At 37.9% G+C, this 24,242-nt stretch overlaps 1 protein-coding gene across 5 annotated transcripts in view; it reads right to left on the reverse strand.

Moving 5' to 3' along the window:
• Positions 1–222: 222 nt before the first annotated feature.
• Prkg1 (protein kinase cGMP-dependent 1) overlaps positions 223–24,242 on the reverse strand; it is a 1,181,731-nt gene continuing 1,157,711 nt past the window's right edge. For all 5 annotated transcript variants that reach the window (XM_042262603.2, XM_042262599.2, XM_042262606.2 and 2 more), the window contains 6 exons: positions 19,996–20,137; positions 18,644–18,807; positions 16,075–16,197; positions 15,928–15,990; positions 6,915–6,981; positions 223–4,627 (listed from right to left, as the gene is read on the reverse strand). In XM_042262603.2, the coding sequence (XP_042118537.1) occupies positions 4,529–4,627; positions 6,915–6,981; positions 15,928–15,990; positions 16,075–16,197; positions 18,644–18,807; positions 19,996–20,137 (658 nt within the window). In that variant the 3' untranslated portion in view covers positions 223–4,528. The remainder of the gene's footprint in view (positions 4,628–6,914; positions 6,982–15,927; positions 15,991–16,074; positions 16,198–18,643; positions 18,808–19,995; positions 20,138–24,242) is intronic.

Consider the following 24,242-nt stretch of genomic DNA (forward strand, 5'->3'; position numbering starts at 1 on the left):
GGAAATCTTGTTTCACTCTTCACACTGTATCACCTGATATTATTCTCATTGAATTTTTAAAGATGAATCATTGAGTTACTTTTCTACTACACTATTTCATGAAAGATGCTTGGGTTGCAGGTGTTTTGCACATTATTAATAGTGACTAATTGGCATCTCAAGAGCAGTATGGTCTCATGTTAATTCTATTATTTGACTCATCTGGAATTAAACACAAATAAGTTCAAAAGTAATTATTTTTTTTTATTTCAACTCTATAAAGTATCCAACAGGCACTCTGCAATTACAGCTGCAGGGAAAATACAGAGCAAATCAAAGCAGGTTAAGTTATGAAAAAGTTTTTAATCTCCGTCAAAAGAGTGCAAGTGGCCAATGACCATTAGATGACAGTTGGTTGCATTCTAACAAAAGACTCTTTCATGTAGCACGAAGAGGACAATCAAATAACCATAGCTGTAAGAATACAAAAGAACTGACCAGTTGTAAAAACATCATACATCGAAATAAACTTGATAGATGACGCTTAAAGAAATGTCCCTTTACTTAGAAAGCCCAAACCTCTGTGTCATGGCCAAGGTCCCAGAGCTCTGTCTGTTGATGCAGGGGCAGAAAAGGAGGAGGGCTAACAACATACTTCCAACATTTTGCTTTCAAGGTCTCCCGAAAACTTGCCTCATACATGGTTTGCATATACAAGAACTCAGAGAAAGCATCCTGTTTTGTTGAGGGGTGCACCAAGGTACATTTCCATCATTGGTTTCAGAACGAGGTGTGGTGAGCAGTCATTTCCAATATTTCTTTTGGGTTGGACCATTGTTAATGGAGTCTATAAAATGAGATACATTAGGATTTGACTGCACTACTTTTTTTTTTTAATTTTACTGAGTCTGCACAGCTGAGCAAAACAGGAATACCTGTATACAGACTGATAGTATGTCATATAGTAATTTGACCTGCACATACATTTATACATTTCACAGAAATGACGCTGTATCTCATGAACAGACACACAGCTCTGGTACATTTAACAGAAATAAGATAACAACTTCATCATTTCTGTAATTCATCAATATTATATAATAAAGGCTTATAAATCGTTAGCAGAAAGAACTGTAAAACGCAGCAAGCTAAGAAAGGACAACATTTTGAGGTGTGTTTGTCTTTGTCATGCAGCATAACACCAAATTTGTTTTCTTAATAAGATGCCATGAGTTTAAGGCACTTGCAACAACGCCAGATAGCCAGGTCATGTTCTAAACTATGGGACAGATGAGTGACAGTACTGTTGACATAAGTGTCAATAATACTAACAATTATGACGTTCATTCAAGTCTACTTGGACCTAAAAACATTATTTAATACAAATAAAATGAAATCATAATGCTGTGAAACACTAAAAAAAGTTCTATGTACCACAAAATATCACCCAAAAATATCTATTTACATAAATATTTGTTGTGGTCCTACTGTGAAAGAAAATGTGTGGAAAATGCACAGATACCTATACTGTATAAAGTCGGGTTTAATACCCTTGTGTTCAATATGGTAGCTGACTTCTTTAGGATCACCATCAGGTCTATCATTTGGAAATAAAGTGAGAAAGATTCAATAGTTTAAATATTATTCTACATGTGTAATTCACATGTATGTTCCCTAATTTTAAGAAAAAAACCCCTCTGACTTGTGAGGATTATAATAAAAATAAATTTCTTTTAAATGCTACATGGATCTGATTCACATCCAAATAATAAAGAAGCTCATAAGTATAAAAATCAACTATAACACTTTTCCAAAACTCATTTTCTCTAATGTGTTCAGTCTAATTAAATATTGTGATGTCCTCTCCTTGGCAGTTTGCTGTTTTTCTGTGATTTAAGACACACAGCCCTATTTCCCATACACAGAAGTATCAACAAGAAAGTCAGTTAGCAAATCAAACAAGTTGGCACTATTCTAGTTTATCCAGATGGTCTTTAGTGCAAGAAAATAAAGAACAAAAATAAGGGGGCATGGAAAAGTCCAGAAAGTAAGATGTGGTTTATCAAGCTGACCATGAATTATAGCCCTAGTGTCTTCATTAAGACAAGATTTAAATCCTTAAAATTCAGTGTTGAAAATCTGATGAATGTTTTCTGTTAGCAACTCTTGGAAGATAGAGTTCACCTTTATCTCTTGGGATTGTATTGGACATTCTAATCAATGCCGTGGATGAAATGAACAAAGATGTATCACAAGTAGAAAACAGCCCACAGTCACATTGTGCTGAAAACAACTCCTTTCTTCTTCATAGAACCCATATATCCACATGAGCTGTCTTAGCCTGGAACCAAAGTCCCCAAATATATGGTCCATACAAATTCCTGGGGATTTGTGGATATTTGAAAGGTTAGAGAGACAATTCCCTTTGCTAATAACAAGGCAAATGTAACATCCTAGCAAGTCTTTGGCATACTTAAACCACCCTACCTTGCAACAGAAAATATCAAACACTGATTATAATGTTGGGATTATATGCTTTTTAGAAATCAGTTAAAAGATAAATAAACCTCCAGAAATCACTGAATTTTAGCTTGATGCATTTAATTTTTATATTATTTAGTCTGTTGAAACCCACAGATCTCTCTGGGAATCTACTAATCTTGAGAAACTGCTTATGAAAGAGAAGATTCTAATCATACAGTAATAATAATATCAGGATCAAAGTTTTAATTGAACTTTACCCCAATTAAGCATACTTTCAGTAGTTTCAGGCTTCAAATGTTTTAAGAGTATTATATTTTGATAGGATAGCACATTTTAAAGTAATTTTGAGTATGAAATTTCAAAAAAAAAAACCTCATGTGATTTATTGGGTAGGCTGTGATGACCTAATGGACCATTTTTATAAGAATTTCTACATTAAAAAAACTCTATTGGAAAAATAGCAAATCTCTATTAACACAACTTCCAAATCTGGATGCTGTCTTGGACGGTTGTACATTTACCTACATAAGCAAAATGCTACCTAAAGAAAGCTTCTGGAGAATTCTGCCATTTAATAATAGAAGTCAACTGGCCTGCCAACAGCACACTTTAATTTGATGATCCTTTTCCTCGTGTGAAAACGACAGCTTGACACTTTCAAATCTTGTCTTCTCTAGCTCATGTGAAATTTCTAAGGCTGTAACACCTCTGTTCTATCAGACAAAATGCAGTCTTGAGAAATCAAGTCTCCTGTGCTCCTCTCTAACCCCTTCTAACTTTGATAAACTTACTCAGGGAAAGGGCCTCGACTCCTTGTCTTCCTCCCTGACCTCAAATAAACAAAGCTCCTTAGTAGTAACTCTCAATACCATTGACTTTGTGCTTTCAGACTGCATATATATTTTTTTGGTTCAGGTCTAAGACAAGTGACCAGTTGAAATACATTTTTAATATCCTTTCTCTCTGAGCCCTGGACTGTGTTGTGACATCTGACAGGAGTTTGTTTTTAATAAAGTTAGTGAAAATGCTTGAGTCTCTGGCTAGACATGATGATTAGGATCTGTGTCGTCTGTTCAGACGCTGACATTACAGATGAAAGATAGACATAGCACCTTTTCATTTTTATTTTTTTGGATGGGTCTTCATTCCTCCCCACCCTACCCCACCCGTGCCCCAAGGGTTTGTTCTTATAAAAGGGAAGAGTTTAAGCCTCGGTTTGAGGGTGTTAAGTAATAAATAAAACCAATTGGCTGCTAGTCATTTCCAGGACCATCTTAAAGCACAATATATATATTTTTTAAAGATATGAAATGGTGTTGTGAATTCTTTTTCTCCCCCCACTTTGTCATGCCAATTTCTCAATTATCATGCACTTTCAATCCTCCAAATACACATATGTACCTGCCATGGGAGGCTTGTACAGAAACCATAGCAGTTGTGCTTTTTTATCAGACCAAATTTTAGAAACCATCAGAAAGAAAAGGTAACATTCAGTCTCGTCATCAGCTAGGAAAAAAATTCAGAAACTTCTAGCACTGGTTTGACATGAAGTCTGTGACCCACAGATGTGTGCTCCTCTTTTGTACGACATACATACTGGCTTGAAGTCAGAAGCTCCACACCCTTCCCTGATGAAAAGGAATAGCCCAGGTCTTGTACCACAGTCATCTATCGTACCAAATATATTATTCTCTATTCTTCTCAGTAATTCTAGCAAGATACAGACTCTTCTACTAGATTGAAGTATTTCCTACACTCTTTCAAAACATAATCAGAGCAAAGCAAGGTCATTGCAACAATAGAAAACATCACTTTACTGGTGAAAGGCTTTGCTTCAGGACCACCATGTCAACTGCTATTTTAGGTTCCAACATAAAACATGTAAAGAGCACTATCATAATCTAAGCAATAAGTCCTAATGCCACCGTAGTTACTGGAGCAGCATCGATCAAAGGCATCATGGTGACCCCGAGCACTAATCTTCTCTCTTTCCCTCAGGTTTGCTGGCAGCTGTGTCTCAGAAAAAGCTGTCTTCAGCAAGGCAGAAGCAGGTAAGAGAAATACATTAGAAGTCTATGTCCCAGCCTGAGTTGTCGTCAGGCGGTGGCTCATCGCTGTCCTCAGGGAAACTGTCGAAATTGCTTGTGTCTGTGGGTGATGCAACCTGCAATGTGAGAGAAGGAACAAAGGGCTTTTGGTTTATTTTTGGTAGAATTGTGAGCCAGAGATTTTACTTTCCATTATTAAAATGAATAATTCTTAATTTGTTTTTAAACAGACGTATAAAAACTAAATCTGTATATACTGATGGGTAACATGATCCATGCATGCATTCAATAATATTTAGATCAGATTAAATACATATCTCCTGAACATTTTTTCCTTATAAAGACTTTGAAAATCTTTTCTTCTGGTTTTTGAAATGTAAAGTTCCTCATTATTATTATCTTTCATCACCCTGCTCTAGTACAATTATGTAGCACTGCTTTCTGAGCCTGTCTAACTTGGTGGCTGTAGATCAATTGCTCTTTCTCCATTCCTTTGCCATCCTTATTTTCTCCAGCCTCTGGTAAGCAAAATTCTAATCTCAGTTTTTGTAAGAGCAACTTGCTTTTAGATTGCACATGGGGCTGACTGTAGACTCCCTTTATCTTTCTGTGCCTGAATTACTCAATGTATGAAAGTGACCATCAGTCACATCCATGTTGTTACAAGTGACAGGATTTCAATCTGTTTATGGAAGGGTGGCATTTTATCATGCAAACCTATACACTTTCTTTCTCTGTTGGGCCAGAATTGTGTTGTTGTTTTAAGACAGGGCCTCATTGGGCAGCCTTTGCTGACCTGGAACTCAATATGTAGACCAGGCTGGCCTTGAACTCCCAGAGATCTGCCTGCTTCTGTCTTCTGGTGAGTATTGGGATAATGGTGTGGTTGCTAGGATTAAAGGTGTGTGCCACCACACCTGACAATGGGCTTGAATTCTAAAGTCATTTTTATCATCCTTCATTGAATGATATTTTTTGAACATGTAGTATGGGATGAAAATTTGGGGTAACTCTGGGGAATGGGAACAGGCATGCTTCTTACACTCCGGAAAATTTATACTGTGGTAACAAATTGTGAAAGTTAAAACAAATAATCCCAGAAATCTATAAAGAATGATAAAATCATAGCATTATGAAGAAAATTACAAGGTATCAGGGAAATGTGAGTGATCACAGAAAATTACTTTGCAAAAGTATTATTTTAACTTAAGAATTGTTCAATAAAGAGGGTAGTGCATACACCAAGGGCCTAAGAGGGTTCTGGGAACGGGCCAACATGACTGCTACACAAGAGAGGAGAGTAGAATGGGGTAAAACCAGAGAAGGAGGCAGAAGCCAGGACAGAGGCCCTGGAAGGCCATGGTATGGATTCCATATGTTTATTTTTAAAAAGCATAATGAAAGTATTGTAAGAAATATGTTTACTATAAGTACAATGAAAGTTTAGAGATTTGTTCTAAACTTGAGCAAAATTCTTCTATATTTGCTGGCTGAAGTCTGGTCTTCAGGGCATCAAGCAAAACCCTTGTAACTATCCTTACTGTATAAAGTCATCCCTGATAAATCTAGGTAAGAAAAATTTACATCAAATACTTGGACCTTCTGGCTTCTCACTCTACACTTACGAATGTAATTGGGACCAATGATGTGAAACGTGGGTGTAGTATTTTTATTTTGTTTCCTGAATTAAAAACAAAACAATCAACAGAGAAATAAATCTTAGAAGAAAGCAAAAATGTTTCTATACACAAAAACTCTTGAGTTAATTCTAGAGAGCTGAAGCATATAAACAAAATTCATAGGACCATAAATCTGTCCCTCCCACTTTTGATAAAATGCAGCACGCTGTATTAAACAGGGGCAGTGCACATCATTCAGTTGAAGTCTATTTTAGGTTAGTATGGTGTACATAGTCCATGTAGCGATTACTAGCTATTTGACAGCATGCCCCCACCCCCTGTGCCCGAAATAAACTGTGTTAGGAAAAGAGAACATCCTTTCAGATATTAATAGAAGGAAGAAAGAACATATGGCTTCCAAGTCATGCTGGGGTAGGTATGGACATGTGAATGAAATAACACTGAAAACAGTTGCTGTGAACTCTGTATATTCTTTTAGCTACAAACATACATTTTTAACATGTACCATGACAAAATATCCATTGTATTCATGGATAACGTGAATTTGAATTCCCATGAAGAATTTAAAAAGATTACATCACACATATAATAACCATCCCTAGATTTGTCAGTATTATGTTTGGATTTTAGAATATGCCACCGTTTTAAAATAGTTTTTCATAGATTTCATAATATGATCATAAAACTCTAAAAATAACAAGTCTTTGTTGATTGAAAAATACTGTCAAGTATGTACCATTGATAAGCTAAAAAGTCTACTTACACTTGGAATTATGGGAGGTGTCAAGGTGCCTTTTCTTAAGCCTTCCCAATTAAACCCCTCAAACCATCTAAGAAACAAAAATAAAGACAATTAAGACATTGCATCTCTGTTACATATTCTCACTACAACATATTTGATATTTGATATACCTGATAGACAGAAGGGTCTCATGGAGTCTAGGATGACCTTAAACTTACTATGTAGGTGATGATGACTTTGAACTACTGATCCTCCTGCCTCCAGTTCCCAAGTGTTGGTATTACAGATGTATGCTACCACATCTGGCTCAGAATGTTTTTAATGAGCTTATTTTATAAAATGCAAAAAACTATTAAAATAGTTTAAAAATACTTTTATTAAATTATTAAAAAACCTAAAAATAATTGTATCTAAAAATTTTACACTTAAGTGTAATTTTAAAATATTTATACTTAAGGTGTAATTGTCAAATTCACATACCAATTTATCACGCAACTTTGTTTTTGTAATTTCAATTTTGTCTGTATGTCTAAGTTCTTGCACTATCATAATTTAACAAATGTCATAGTATGCTTTGCTCTATGCATCGCAAACACTTTCCATCTTCGCCAGAGAATCAATATGCTAGTTCCAGTGGGGGGTGGGGGGGAGATCGAAGACCCATTCTACACTGTCACTGTGACAGCCTAAAAGCAGTCTTTCAGAGATCTCTACTCAGGTGAAAATGGGAATCTTGACTTTACTGCAGAAAATAATTTCAGGATGAGCCAGTATGAGGCAGAGTTAAAATTGGTTAGGAAAGCATTTTGACACAGATTTCAGCATGAGGGTTGCTAGAAAGAGAAACACTTGCAAAGAATAAGACTCAACGAAGTGAGCAGTGAGCTTCTCAAGAGATGTTAAACTGCGCATGTCAGAAATGGCCATATATATATATATATATGATTTTTGTGGCTCAAATCATACCTCAAAAGTTAGCTTAAAAAAATGTTCTCTCATCACTTTTTTTTTTTTTTTTTTTTTTTTGGTAAATCAGGGTATAGGGTGGCTTCATAGGTGCCTTGGATAGGGATGTAATCTGATGAGGCAGATCGTGACTAACTTACAGGAGTTACCAAAAGGAATTGCCTGTAACCAGGTAAGGCTTCCAGTGGAAGGACTGAGACCCTATCTCAGCCATGTGACCTTTGACCTGCAATTTTCCCTGTGTACAAGATATGCTGGGGTTCACAGAGACAGCTGACCTGAGTTCATGGGAGCACATGGACTCTGGACCAACAGTTAGGAAGCCAGCATGGACCGACCTAGGCTCTCTGCATGTGTGTGACAGTTGTGTAGCTTGGTCTGTTTGTAAGGCTTCTAGCAGTGAGATCAGGACCTGTCCCTGGCACTTAGTTGGCTTTTGGGGACCTGTTCTCCATGCTGGATTACCTTGCCCAGCCATGATGCATGGGGAGGAGCTCAGTCCTGCCTCAACTTGATGTGCCATGCTATGTTCAAGCCCATGGGACGCCTGCCCTTTTTTGAATGGAGAAGGAGAAGGATTGGATGGGGAGGGAGTAGATGAGAGCGGGAGAAGGAATGGGAGGAGAGGAGGAAACTAGTTGGTATGTAAAATAAATGAAAAAAAATGTTAATTAAATAAAATTAATTAAAAAAAGTTGTGCTGGGGTAAAGGTGGTACAGAAATTTTGCAATTAGCCAACTAATGACGGGTCCAACTTGAGACCCATGCCATGAGAAGGAGCCCAACCCTGACACTGCCTGGAGGGCCAGGACCCAGAGGCTGGACTGCCTGGAGACCTAGGATAGAACCAAATATGACTGACAGGACAAAAAATAAGTCAATGAAATGATGAAGGTCACTTGCATAGGGACAAGATTCCTTTGAGAGTTGCAAATAAGAATGTTAAAGTAGAAATTAGTCATACTCAAAGCCCTATTGTCTATAGCTTTTCTCCTTCCCATTCTACAAGCCTCAGTTTTCTAGGGACCTCACTGATAGAAAAAGATGTGTCTAAATTCCAGCCCGCCTATCAGTTACTCTACCCATTCGAAGCCTGGAACCATGTGGAATCTAACTCAACTACAACTAGGTCCTCCAGACCCATTTTAGCCATCCGCCTTACTATTGCCGCCTTACCCCATACATCACCGAGAACCACAGAGAGTCCTTCCTGGGAATGCAAGGTAGGTTACTTACACTCACTCTGTTGGTCTACTTAATCAGCCACCCTACCTGCCACTCACCCTGGACCCAACTGTGGAATTTGACAGGGAATTCTCCAATGTTGTTTTTATCAAAATCTCAACCATTCGATTTTTACCAATAAAGACTCTATAGCCAGATGCTGGGGTGATAGCCTGCTAGCTCAGAGAGGCAGAGAAAGCACTCAGCTGACCTTCCTCCTCAGCTGACATTCTAGAAAAACTCTTTTCCTCCACCTTCTCAAACAAACAAACAAACAAAAACCCTCAAACTGAATGTTCCTCCCTTCTACTTCCTGTTTGTCTCTCTACCCATCCTCCTGACTCCCTCTTACCCTCTTTTGCTTTTTTTCTTAATGATCCTATGTTCACTTCTTGTCAACTGGTTGCTTGCTCCACCTTTTGATCTATGGTTGACTTTATTTAATCCTATTTAAACATTCAAGCAGAAATCTCTTGGATTAAAGGTATATATATGCTAAGGCTGAACCACACCACAACTAGAAACAGGTTTTTCCAGTAAAGAATGCACTCTCCAGGTTCACAGTATGATCAAACAGCTTGCAAAACCACAAAGTCCCCATGAGGCCTTCAACCCGCCTATCAGCCACTCTAACTACTGAGCAACTACCATACAGCATGAAGTCTGACCCAGGACTCCAAGTAGGTCCCTGTATCTGTTCTAATGCCTGTGAGCCCGCTAGCTACCCTTTCTACTATGCTGCTACCACGGAATATATAATCTGACTCAGAACTCCAGGCAGTTCCCTTAGACACATCCCATCCCTATGCCCATTTATCAGCCACTTTACCCACTACTCTGCACAGGTGCAATGTGGTGTACAACCAAGAACTCCAGGACGATCCCAGAGACCCATCAAGCCCATCTGCACACCTGTGAGTGATACTGCCCCCCCTACACTCTACCTCCCCAAACAACATGGAATACAACCTGGAACTCCAGGTAAGTCCCCCAGACCCATTCTGCCTCAGCCACTGCCTGGAAGTCACCCCTGACACAACACAATGCTTCCAAACCACATGAAAGCTGATGAACAGCTCCCAGGTATGTTCCCCATCCTAGTAGCCACCTACCCATTGCAGCCCCGGCACCTTCAACACTGCATGGAGTCTGACCTGGAACTTCAGTTAGGACCTCTAGACCCATTCTGCTACCTGGAGTCTATCAGCGACTCTACCCCCATGCTGCCCTGGTGCCACATAGAGTCCAACATGGAACTCCCAGGAGGAACTCTGTATCTACTCAGCCTGCATGACTGTCGGCTGTCTTACCTACAATGTCACTGATCACCATGTAGAGTCTGATGCAGAACACCAGGGAGGTCCCTCAGATCCTCTGTGCCCACTCAACTTTATCTGCCACATCATCTGACGCTACTTGGAGTAGAACCCAGAACTCCAGGATCCCCAGACCCATTCTATCCACCTGCCTGCCTATCACCCTACCGAGTTCCCCAAGTGGAGTCTGAACTCAAACTCCAGGCAGATCACCAAGACTCCTCCCATTGACTTGCCTGTCAGCCACCCTACCTACTACTTAACCCAGGCAGGGACAATAGACAGGTCTCCTCTGACCTCTTCTGCCTATACTCCTGCCTATCAGCCCCTTTATCCACTTCACCAAGTGGCATACAACCCATAACTCCACGTAGGTTCCCCCAGACCCATTCTGCCTGCATGTCAGTCACCTTACCCACCACTGCATCCTGGCATCATATCAAATCCAACCAGGAACTTCTGGTATATCCTTCAAACCTATTTCACCCACCTGCCTACCAGTCACCATGCCCACTGCATCCAATCTGACTCTACTCCTGGAACTCTAGCAGGTCCCATAGGGCTTCTTCGAACCCATGTGCATATTAACTACCGTACCCACCACACTGCTACCACACAGTGCATAGTTGGATCTGAACTTCAGGTAGGTCTTCTAGACCCATTACCCACAACTACCTGCTTATTGCCCAACCATCATACCCACCATCCTCCCCTGGCACGGTATGCAGTTTGACTCGGAACTACAAGTAGAAACTCTCAAAGATAGTCTGTCACCTCACCTACCAAGTACCCTGGGATCATAATGTCTTGTGCCCCTGACTCCAGATAAGGATACCCAGTCTAGCTTCCACATCACCCTGAGAATGGTGTGCTGTTATCTATCCCACCCCTACATTGCACTGTCTACTCTCACTGTGACCCCAGCTCCTGCAACCCAAGTAGCACCTGCAGAACCTGATGAGGTCTCCACAGCTGAAGACCGGTAAAGAGATTCTTCTGAGTCCACAGAAGGTTTACTCATAGACTCAGAAGTTGTATTCTTACTTGCTGAGCTGAGGCTACTTCTGAAACCCCATTCACACACCACAGAGTGACCCCAAGACTGAACACCAAGAACCATTCAGCTGGTCCATAACCTAGCAAGTTGGAGAAACAGCAAACTGAGATCCAAATACCACCCCACAAAGGTGAAATGAGATAGCTACATCCAAAACTGCCAATCAGCTGACTTCAGATGCCTTGGTCCCACTGGAAAAAAACCCCACAAATAATATGAATAACCAAGACCGTATGTCTTATCCAGAAATTATCCCCCATTGTACTGATCTGTGAGAAAAACAACCTAGCTAATATACAAGACAAAAAATTTCAAAACAGCCATCATAAATACATTCAAAAACTCAGAGAAGATATGAACAAATGCCTAAATGAGGAGCATGAAAATACAAACAGTTGAACAAGGTAATGAAAACAATTCAAGATATGAAAATTAAATAAAAAAGAGAGATTCTTTGAAGAAAAGTTAAGATGATATAAAACTCTAAATGAAATAGGAAGGTAAACAAAAAGGTTTTGGGAAAGTCTTGGCAATTGACTGGATCAAGTAGAAGAGATAATATCAAGTTTTTAAATTCTTTTTCCCAGACAGGGTTTCTCTGTGTAGCATTAGCTGTCCTGGAACTCCATCTGTAGACCAGGCTGGCCTTGAACTCACAGATATTCGCCTGCCTCTGCCTCCCTAGTGCTGGGATCAAAGGTGTACACCACCACCACCCAGCAATATCAGCTCTTCAAGAGAAGACAGAGGAAATGGATCACTCAGTCAAAGAAAGTGGTAAATCTACACACACACACACACACACACACACACACACACACACACACACACACTGAGCAAAACATTCAGGATATCTGATACACTATAAAAAAGAACAAACATACAAATTATAGGTATAGATGAAGAAAGCCAGGTCAAAGGCAAAAAACAGATTTTCAATGAAACCACAGAAGAAAAATCCCAATCTAAGGAAAGAGATGCCCAATAAAGGGCAGGAGGCACGAAGAGCACCAAACAGGCAGGACCAGAAAAGAAACTCTCCACATCACATAATAATCAAAGCACTAACTGTTTTGGCCAACAGGACAAAGAGAGGGAACTGAAAGCATCACACAGAAAGAACACGTCATTTCTTTTCTTTTCTTTTTTTGGTTTTTTGAGAGAACATGTCATTTCTAAAGGCAAACCCGTCAGAATAACACTGGCCTTTTCAGTGGAGACTTCCAAAGCCAGAAGGGCCTGGACATATGCTCTCCAAGTGTTAAAAGACCACAGATATCAGCCCAAACTAGCCCTGCCCTCCTAAGGGAATCATAGGCTTTCAGCTCTGATGATGGGTGTCTTGAAAGACACAGTCAACATTGAGGTGTCCCAGAAAATTCTGGACAGGTTAAAAATGTCAACTTTCTTTGCATTATGGGGGCTTTGTTCTTTGCCTTGATCAGCAACTTAGGACTACTTTCTAAGTAGACTTGTGTGATATTGATAAGGATGGCCTTATGCCACAGGAGTTCTTACTAGCTCCAGCACTGGGAATTTTCCATTTAGAAAAGCCTTGTTGTATCTTCTATGCAGCAGAATAAGACATTATGATTCCTCACTTAAAAGCTAGGGGACTCTCCGCAGCTGGTCTCTAGTGTATGAATGGCTAAGATGCTCAGAAGCTGTAGCAGCTGTGGCAATGTTGGTACATGATAAACAGAAACGGCTCTAATACACCTATTCCAGAACCAAACGTAAGTCCACCTTATACTAAAGCAGAGAAGGCTCAAGCCACAGACTGACTGAAAATGACTGGTGAACTCAGGGCAGCATAAAACTCTTGTTTCAAACAGTTAAGAAAAATATTCAGGGACTTCATGACTCATGCCCCCTGGGAAGAAAAGCATTAACTGTTCTAGTCATTTATGTCTTTGGGGTTAAAGGAGCATAAAGTCTACAATCCACATAGTCACAACGTCGCATCTGTTTTGTCTCCATAATTACCAAGGAGACAGAACTAAGAGCCTTTCCTTAACTCATTACAAAGGGTTGGTACATTCTGAGAAAGAGATTGACAATGAGAGCCTACTCAAATGTTTCCCTGTCAAGAATATAAGTATCACCTGTGTGTGCTGACAGCATCTCAGGGTGGATAGAGATCTAATCTCACAGACTCAGAGAACTCAAAATATTATATATCCTACAATAAAATTGACCCTCCCGGGACTCCTTGGCCTCAGTGACATCCAGAGAATATGCCACTTAAACCTGTAAATTCTGTAAAGGTCTAAAAATTCTCTTCAAACAAGAAGTAATAAATAAATGAGACATCTTGATATTATAACTTCCTAAATGCAAAGATAAGTTTCCCTTACAAATTACATGGCTGGCTTTGTGTCATTATTTTTTTTTAGGCACAGTCAGCATATATACTCAATGGTTGCAACCTTACGCTGTTTTCTTTGTAACTTATTCACACTGGATTCCTTCTTGGAATTGTTCTTTTATGTTTTGCCACATTCTCAGTATAGAACTATCAGTAGGGCTCTTACTTTGAAATTCAAAAGGTATCCATGAGGAGCTGGAGGGGGAAATATAGGGTGGATATGATCATATTTTCTTGTGTACATTTATGAAATTCTCAAAGACTATATTTAAAAAAAAAGATGATAAAGACAGTGACCCTCAGTAGTCTGATAGCAGCACATGGAGAACCCGTGTCCTTCAATATTAGGATGGAGCATATATATCTGATAGGCCAGGCTTTGTGTCCTGTCAGCAGTCTAATCTAGGTCAGATTCTGACAAGTTTTAATCAGGTACTAGCATCATGATTGTCAAATATCTCATGAATAAAGAGAAACTGTTATTTTTGTTGCTAATATTAAATATAACAATCTATGTTATACTTTCTTATTTATATGGTTTGTTGTCCCATGTCATCACACTGTCCCTTATAGATTTCCATGGGATGATAATCCCCCAGTGTCCAAACTTAGACTTTCTTATCTCATTCTTAGGTATCACAGGTTGAAACTTTAGCTATCTGAATGCTCAATGTCGGCATCCCTGTTCATAGCAAAGACATTTTAGAATACAGGCCTTTGAACATTATCCACCATTAAGATTGAGGGATCAAAGTCTCAGAGGGGGAAACTAAGGCAAGACAGAAAGAGAAAATGAGAGGACATGAGAAGGAGAAGTAATGCTTCACACTGGAGTCAGGTCAGAGCCTCCTGCTAGAACAGAGTCAAGAACTCCATCCCAACTAACCATTTACTATGAAGATTACTTGCATAGACACAATGTTACTCTTGTACTGAGTTGTTAAAACTGCAAGCAATATGCTTAAGGCTTAAGTGTACATGGCCTTTCTCCTTTCCAAGTTGTAAGCCTACTGTTATCCAGGGCTCTTGCTAGAAAGCTCGCATATAGTAAAAGATGTCTTTTTTTTTTTCTTTTTAGGATTGTCCAGAATCTTTAATGAATACTATACAAATTCATTAAAGAAAAATGTACAGGTCCTTTCATAAAATACCTAGAGAATTAAAATCAAAACAATATATGAGCTTAACCTTGACGAAAATATATCTAACCATCAAGAAAGCAATAAAACTATAACAGCTAGACTGGAGAGCAGCAGGACCTAGGGGTAGCAGGCCTGGTGAACCCCATCTTCTTGTCATGGCGTTGACAGTAAAAGATGTCTTAATCCCCTTTGTGACCCTGGTAACTCGTAGTTTTCTCCGATGTCCATCTTATCCCAGATATCTCCAGAGCCGCCTTATATTCTCATTTGCAAAAATAAGGGAAAAGAAAAAGATTTCTAGTAACCCCTGAAGATTCAACTTGACAGCCGTCAAAATTGAACGCATAGCTATTCTTAAGACACCTGAGTGTGGCACTTTTGAGAAGCCCACATCCATACTTGGGTATGTTCCTTCTGAGTGCTTACATTAGAAATCTCTTTCTAATAACTTCAACTCGGCTTCTTCTTAGCCTGACCTGAAGTGCAGTGCTCTCCTCAGCAGTCAAGAGTCCCATTTTCACCTGAGTAGAGATAGCCTAAAGAAAGGCTTCAGCTACTCTAAGTAGGATATAGCGCTGAGTCCCTAGCTCCCAAACCCACTGCCGCTGACGATTAGAAATCTCTATCTATATATCTCTATATTTCGCCTTTAATTTAAAAACATAAGGTATGATTTAGGGAACAATTTTGTTTTCCCTATGCAACAGAGAACAAAGTCTCAAAATTATAAATATACATATTTTTTCTTTATGATAAAGGGGTACAACAAATAAATACTGATTGAGTGTTAATTGAGAGAAACTAAGTCAATGAACTGCTGGATATTAATGAGTAAATTTCTAGATACACATAGAAAAGTTTAAAAAGGCTACCACTCTGAATGTTCTAACCAATAACTAAAAACTTCCACCCTGGGGAAACTTGTCACACTTTCTCAATTATAAAAAAAAGATCACTTACTTGTGTTTCTGAATGTCTTTTACTCCGTTTTTCAAATTTCCTAACCTTTCTGATGGGTTGTCCCTAAAAATGAAATAATGATCTTGTGAAAAATGTTGAACATTTCACATTAGGATCCGTTTAAAACGATGCACTTCAAATACTTACCTGCATAGTTTTTTAATTAAATTAGCAGCATTTTTTGCAATCTTCTTTGGAAATTCTATCATGTCAATCCCCCGCAATATGATGTTATAGGTTTTCATAGGGTCTGGGCCTGAGAAAGGTGGGCTGCCAGGAGAGAGACAGAAAGAGACGGTGTTTTTGCTCTCAGAAGAAGCATTAGAAACTTGTTACAGCCACATGCACGCTGTCAGCTTTTGTGCGGGGGAATTGCATCAGCGATGACAATGGAATGAGACATGCGCTGTGCTATGACAATGGAATGGAAGGCTTCCCGGGCCACTTTTTAGCCTCGCCTCTGACGCACAGCACAGCTTGTCCACTGGTCCCCTTCCTTTGACCCTCTCTCACCCCGTGCTTAGTCATTGTGCCGGCTCCAGAACTCTACTGCCTTTCCCACAATGCCTCACGGCGGCACTTGGGTGATTACCATATACTTGACAGATTCTTCAGAAATTACTCTCTAAATACAGAATTTATACCTCTTTGGGGAATAAATCTTAAGAATCATTTTATTTTATGACCCCATGTTCATTAATATTAATTCATATTCTTCACTTTTAGGCTGTGGTAGTACTTCCCTTGATTGTGTGTGTGTGTTTCCATTTACTTTAGTCTGTTGTTAGCTAGGAATTGCAGCTTTAATTGCCATTCAGATAGATACAGCTGCAATTCTGTCTGATCTCCTAGTGTCTGTACTTCATGTGGTGTCAGAATGGGATGTCCTTTTACTCTCTTGAGTTAGCAGTTTTGATCTTGCTTTAAAACTGAAGAATCAAATTCTTAGTCTTTTTGTGATTAATTTGGCCCTTTCTAATTGTTGTTTTTTATATTCATGTTTATTTTAGACAACTAAATAATTTATTAGAGATGCCTTTTGTGTAGTTTAAAGATGATGCAGGCTTAATCTGCATTAAGATATTCATAACCCTATAAAATGTTATTTAGTAGAAAATAAGCTATACAATGCCCCAAAATACTAATAATCAACATTTGATGAACATGATTTCATGAAATTATTTGTATATATGAACACAGACAGAATTATACTGTATATGTTGTTTTAAATGCAGAGATGTGTTCAACTTAATTTTGCATCAAGCAGAGAGAAATGCCAAGCTTTCATATGTATTTCTTAACAACAATATCAATTCCTAAAATATTGCTTGAAAATAAATAAAAAATATTGGAACCTATTGTAATGTCATACTTCAACTATGAAAAATATTTGAGATTATTAATTTTAATGATGAGAAATAAATGTATCTATAGCTTTCCTTCCATGTTAATTTTTACTGATATTGGTATTAAAATGTTTAAAGAATATGATATTTGCATTCTCTTCAATAACATTTAAAATATTTAATCTAAATTCTAATTAATTAAATTTTAAAAACAGCATCACCCCATATGCCAGTTTCTCTGTTGCTGAGATGCTCATCAGTTTCATTCTTTTGTTGAGTTGACCAATCAGTGTTTGTGAGAAAGGCCTCTGTGAACACTTTATATAACATGTTTTATTTTAAGAATAACTTGTTTGGTGTACTACCCTGGCTAAATTATTTTCTTCCTTGAAACTACATGGTTATCAATACGCCATCTTTTAACATTTAAGATGATCAAGAGAAGCTGGGGCCTTACTGGATCCCTAATCCTCTCGTAGCCACACCATACATCATGTTTTTGTGCCTCTGATATCAATATATTATTCCTTAACATCGAATTTGGAAAATTAGCCTTAGATACATCCTGGTGTTGTTATTCTGAACATTCTGCCAATGGTAACACATAATAGTGAGATTTCTGAATCATCTGTTACTCTTATTTTTTTAATTTTCTTTGAGGAAAGCCATGCTTAAGATGCCCTTTCTCTTTCTCTCTACATCTACATTCTATTCTTCCTGCAAGGTTCAGTCAGTCTTAGTCTTATATTGTACAGGAGCCTTCTGAACTCCATGGGTCATGATGACCCCCTGTTACTCAATGTCTTTGGCACATATCACGGTAGTACATTCATTTTTGTTTCAGTATTATTTCTTGGGGAACTTATAGCATGTTATATGTCCTTTGGTATTCCAAATGACTGTTGATTATAATATTATACAACTGATGAGCAAATAGCTCACATTTCATTTAGATACAAAGGCTGTTAGCCAGTCCTCCTGCTTCTAAGGAAATCTGACCAGAACTTTTTATGTGATTATCATTTCCTGTACTATATGATCAGCTAAATGACTAGTCTAATAAATCCCAAGGAAATTTGATCTTTTTATATCACACACATACACACACACACACACACACACACACACACACACACACACACATTTTGACAGCAATGGCAAGATTAAAGTCGTATTGAATTGGTTTCACTCATGTGATCTATTTTGCTGACTACTTTATGAATATATGATTACTTGCATAAATAATTGAAGTTGTGTTCCATGGTATGGTGAGTTATCCTTTAAGATCCGTCTAATCAGAGTGCCAAAGGCAGGAGTGCACAGCTGTCTGAGGCCTATTGTTATTCGCAGTTCCCTGTAAATATCCATACCTGCCAGTCAGAAGCTCATACATTAGAATTCCTAGTGACCAGTAGTCAGCTGAAATGTCATGGCCTTTGTTCAGGATGATCTCTGGGGCTACATATTCTGGAGTCCCACAAAAAGTCCATGTTTTCTTTCCAAATCCTATTTTCTTTGCAAAGCCAAAGTCAACCTTATGAAGAGAGAGAGCAAGACACTTAAGCTATTTATGATCAAGTTGTAGAAAAGTACGTGTTTAGCTAAGCATATGGATGATATCAATAAAGAAATAAAAGTCATTACAGTCCTGCCTTCTAAAAGGAACCATGTATGTTGCAAACACAGTTGTCGTGTTCAAATTCTGTTCCAATGAGGAAAGTGAAACCTGAACATGGATAAAATTGAAACCATGAAAAGGAAAGGCTCTTTCTAGAAACACTTTTTCATTTTTCCTACTTTATTTTTGGCCAGTAGTGGTTGTGGCATAAAGAAAAGAATTTCTCCTTTAAAGAGGCAGAGATCCAGGTGGGTCATCATCAAAGTTTCCTCAGCCAATACCTGCTTTCTTCTGGACAGTACAAAGCGGACGGCTCTAGTATTGAATATATGACAAGAAGCTTTACCGTTGGAAGGAGTTAAGTGACAGAATCAAGAGAGAAATACTTAATTTTGGTAAACAAGCAGATAAAACAAGATCTATCCTCTTTTTGTGGAACTTTCTGGAGGAGCTGCAAATACAGAAAGCCTCTTTTTTTGCAAAATGACTTGGTTTAGATGGAAATAGTTACCTGCCACTGATACAGATGTATTTAAAACCCAAGCATGGGTAACAATTCCAAAAGTTTATACCTAGAATCAGGTGCCAACAGATCCAAAGCTCACAAGAGTTGGACATTTTTAAGTAAAGAGTTTCTTTTATACTGTAGCTCATAGCCAGTTGTTAGTGTTATTGCTGTTAATACAACCTAGATAATATTACCTCAGAACTTATTCCTCAAGAACATTATACTTAAATACCAAATACTAAAATGCTCACAGTCTTGTATAACATTAATTTCCATTGTAGTTGGATGGCAGAAAGCTGGATACAAATACAGAACAATATGTATAAGTGCTTTCAGGTCTATGAATACATGCCAACAAGGGAATTTTCTAACAGTTGTTAGAACACATGCTTTGTGGGAGTATTATTAATTCAAACCTAGCCAATTTAATTTTTCATAAAACTTTGTATAATTTAAAATACATTGTAATTGAAAACAATGACAATAACACTGCTTTCAAGAAGTTATAACATTGAAGTGGAATATATTTTGTGTTAACAAATGAACATGACTACTTTAGAACTTCAGGACACAACCATTGTATGAAACACACTGACCAGCTTGGCATAACCTCGATGATCTAGGATGAGATTTTCTGGCTTGAGGTCCCTGTAAATGATTCCTTTGGAATGCAGATAGGCAAATGCTTCTACCACACACGCTGTGTAAAATCTGGTTGTTGAATCTTCAAACGAACCCCTGAAAATGGAAAATGCAATAAACAGTGTATGAGAAATTAATTCTCTAGAAAAACTGATTCATGTATATGTGAGTTCATTATATTTCTGTACCAAAGTTGGCTCAGAGGCCAATGGCTAAATGGCTCCATATGCATCATTTTCATTCCATTAGGTTTTTAAAACATCAGAGGATCAAGCCAAAGAATTATTGCCATTATGAGTGGGACAGTTAAATCCAACTTCCTGGAAGGCTCAAGAAGGGATCAGTAACATTAAGTTTGATGGACTTTGTGACTTCCTCTAAGCAGCCCACTGATATACAAAAAATGTAGAGAGTCCTAGTCGTAGGCTGAAGAATGAGTCCTAGATTAGCACTTGTTTACTAACTGTTTCCTTTTCAAATGAGAGGTTATTTTGATTTACTATTTTGATTTAATTTATTGCTTATTCTTTGTTACTTGGGTAACCTAGTAAGTTTTTAAAAATTATTTATTTAATAACTTTTTTATTCATTTTACATACCAACCACAGATCCCCCTCTCATCTTTCCTTCTGCTCCCCCCAAGAATGGCTAAGATCAAAAACACTGATGACAGCTTATTTTGAAAAGGATGTAAAGCAAGGGGAACACTCCTCCACTGTTGGTAAGAGTGCAAACTTTTACAGCCACTTTGGAAATCAGTATGGTGACTTCTCAGAGAATTGGAAATCAATCTACCTCAAGACCTAATACTCTTGGGCGTATACCCAAAGGATGCTCAATCATACCACCAGTTCTTGTATATACTTGTTAAGTCCTGTACCATTTAGCTATACCTCTAGTCCAAAGGAGAAGTTATATTAAACAGAGAGATTATTCACCTTCAATAATAATCATACAAGTGTATGTATAATTAACATACAACTCAAGTATATGGATTTGTTTATGGTTACTTTTAGCAAATTTATATATGGATCGTTCTAAAGGTTGTGGATATGGTTCCTGTGAATGCGATAATGAAAGATGCCAGTGTTTATAAAGAATCATGCCATAGAGCTGTAACCCTGTGCATATCTTCTCACCAGCTATGTTAGGTCTCTGATACTTCTGCCATCAAGACAGACAGTATCTACCTTCCAGACCATTGCTTTCTCATCAGTAGGAAGAAAGGGAACTAAACACAATCAGAAGAAAAAGTCACTAGAAGGAACTGTTAAATTCCAACATTTAACAAGAAAGCATTTTCTCTCTGTCTCTTTGCCTCCCATCTTTCTTAGTCTCATCTGTATATGTATATGTGTATATATATACACATATAACTCTAAGGTCATTCATTGTCTCTAGAGCAGAACTTTTGTACTTGTTTATTCACTGGACTTAAGGTTAGTGTGTTCTTTTTCTTCTTTCTCAAATATTGAGGCTCAATCAAATAATTTCATAATTTATGGCTATTAGCATGAGCTCTTTCAGATCTTGAAGTGGCTGCAATGAAACAGGGGCCACCACAACTTCAGGTGGTATCCAATAAACAACAGTGCAGAAGCTTGCTCATCAGTGGGTGCCTGCTTGCATTTTGGTGATGCTTCTTTTTAAAAACTGAAGGTGAAGTCTCACAATCAGAGCAGTGGAGTGTGACTACATATTTACAAAATTCATCTGCAAATCTAGAGCCAAAGCAGATGCCTTGTGGCCATTTTTATTTAGAAATAGTATGTTTGGCTATGCAGACATCATTTACTTTCTATATCCACTGAGTAGTTACTAAAACAACCAGCTGGTCTGAATCACAGCTAAGCTAGGCATAATAGCACATAACTGTAATCCAGTACCTGGGAGGCTGAGGCAAGATGCCAGACTGGAATGTAGAGAGCCCTTTTCTCAAACACAAGGCATACATATAAAATTCAAGATTAAATTAAGCTGTAGGTATGATGGCATCTACTTCTCTAAATATCAGAACTTTCACTCACATTGCTAAGATTATACTATTGTCCCAATGATAGCTGAGTGACACAACTGTGCATTTCTAAGGGTGAAGGAAGGTTCTGGAAAGAGCTGCATCTACAACAGGGAGTTAATGGTGTTCCTTAGGCTGTAATTGCCCTCTAAGGGGTAGATCTAAAAATCTGCAATCCTGGGGACTGGAGAGGAATTAGAGCATTGTCTTGAGTTCCTTTTCTCCTTTGCTCTTAATAAAGTTTTAGCATGTTTGCCTATCAAGAATAGAATATTCTTTGAAAATAAAGGCTTTAATTTAAAAAAATAAGCATATGTATACATATATGTAAATGTATGCATATGTATATATTCTGTATTGTATATGACTTCAATCTCCCCTAACATAAAACATTCCGGAATAATGCTAATCAAAACAGCACATGAGTTGGGGATTAGAAGACTTCAACTGCATGGCTTGTTTGAATCCAGATATTGACTACTTCCTTTTATCAAGACGACCTATCCTGGATCTGAGCCATTTTAAATTTAGAAGGTTCTAGAAGGTTGGCGTCTAATTCTTTCAACAATATATATTGAGGATACCCCATATAAAAGTCTATTTGTGACTGATTTTTAAAGGTTTTAGGAACTCCTCATCTCAAACTGAGAAGTCAATACATGCAAACAAAGTATCAGTAGCACATTGCTGCACCACTAAACATTTAATCAAGGCCACTGAAAGCAGTCACAGAGCACAGCATTAGAGTGACTCAAAAATGGAAAATTATAACTTGAATTGGTAATGGCAATGCAAATTTGATCTAAATAGAAGTGAAATCTTATTTTACCAACTCCTTAGAGAGTTGCTCCAAGAAATAAATCATTTATTCTGGGTAGATTTTTTGAAATAAATTGTGCTTTGATGGCTATATCATTTGAAGTCAAACTATGGGAATAGGCTCTCAGATGTTCTTTAGGAGCTGCCGTTTTAGCTAAATGGCATGAAATGACAATTTGATAGAAATAGGGGGTTATATATATTTATTAATGAACTCAAATTAAAGTTAAATCACAGTATTTACTCAGCTTGTCATAAAGTGAATGCCAAGATGTCAGGATGTAACAAAGACAAAGTATCTCTCATCAAATGAGGTCAGGCGTCATTAACAAGTGACAGCAATCATGAGTGAGTACACAATCTGGAGTATGTTGCAATATGTAGGTGTATGACCAACTGTACAATGGGATGGCTAGGCTGAATCATTTCCTTAAAATCACTTCTAACCAGTGCCGTCTATGAAGTTATCAGAGAAGAAATTAAATAATCACCCTCCCAAAATAACCAGGATCATAAACTCTATCCAGGAAGACATATGGTGAGAAATTGAGGTGGTGATTTGAAATTCATGATTTCTGAGATACTTAAGTTATCCAGCAGAAAGAAAATGAACAAACAAATAAAAAACCTCACATCTTGCCTATATGTAGCATCAACTTAATTCTCAGTTCTGTGTGTGTGTGTTTGTGTGTGTGTATGTGTGTAAGTTGCATGAGTGTGGTTTTAATAAAGAATATTGTTACACAAGCCTGCTTTCCAATAGTCTCATATGCACTTCTTGTATACTGTTAGGGTAGTGTTTTCCTTATCATGGCTTTCGTTGGACACAAGAGGAAAAGTAAACAAACAGATCTAGGTGGTTTTTGCCCTTTTTTTGTTCTTTGTTTTTCATCATAAGGTTTGAAATCAGAAATCTTTATGTGCTATGCAAGTGCTCTACCACTGAGCTACATCCAAAGCTATTTTTTATTACTTTGCTATTTGAGACAAGGTCTCACTAAGAGTGTCTAGACCCCGAACCATAAAATTATTTCTGTTGCTACTTCATAACTGTAATTTTGCTACTGTTATGAATTTAATATAAGTATCTGATATGCGTGATATTTGATATGTGACCCCTGTGAAAGGGTCATTTGACCCCCAAAGGGGTTGTAATCCATAGGTTGAGAACTGTTGGTCTAGAGTGACCTTGAACTTTGGAATTTTCCTCCCAGCTTCCTGAGTAGTTGGGATTATAGAAATGAGCTAGCAAACTTGGCTTTCAGCATTTTATTGAGAAGGTAAAATAAATCTATGTAGAAAAAAGAATAAGATTATATGTGTACACAGAAGAAGGAGGATGGGTGGGGGAAATGATTCCAACTCTAT

Source organism: Peromyscus maniculatus, chromosome 1 (genome assembly GCF_049852395.1).
Source record: "Peromyscus maniculatus bairdii isolate BWxNUB_F1_BW_parent chromosome 1, HU_Pman_BW_mat_3.1, whole genome shotgun sequence".
NCBI lineage: Eukaryota > Metazoa > Chordata > Mammalia > Rodentia > Cricetidae > Peromyscus > Peromyscus maniculatus.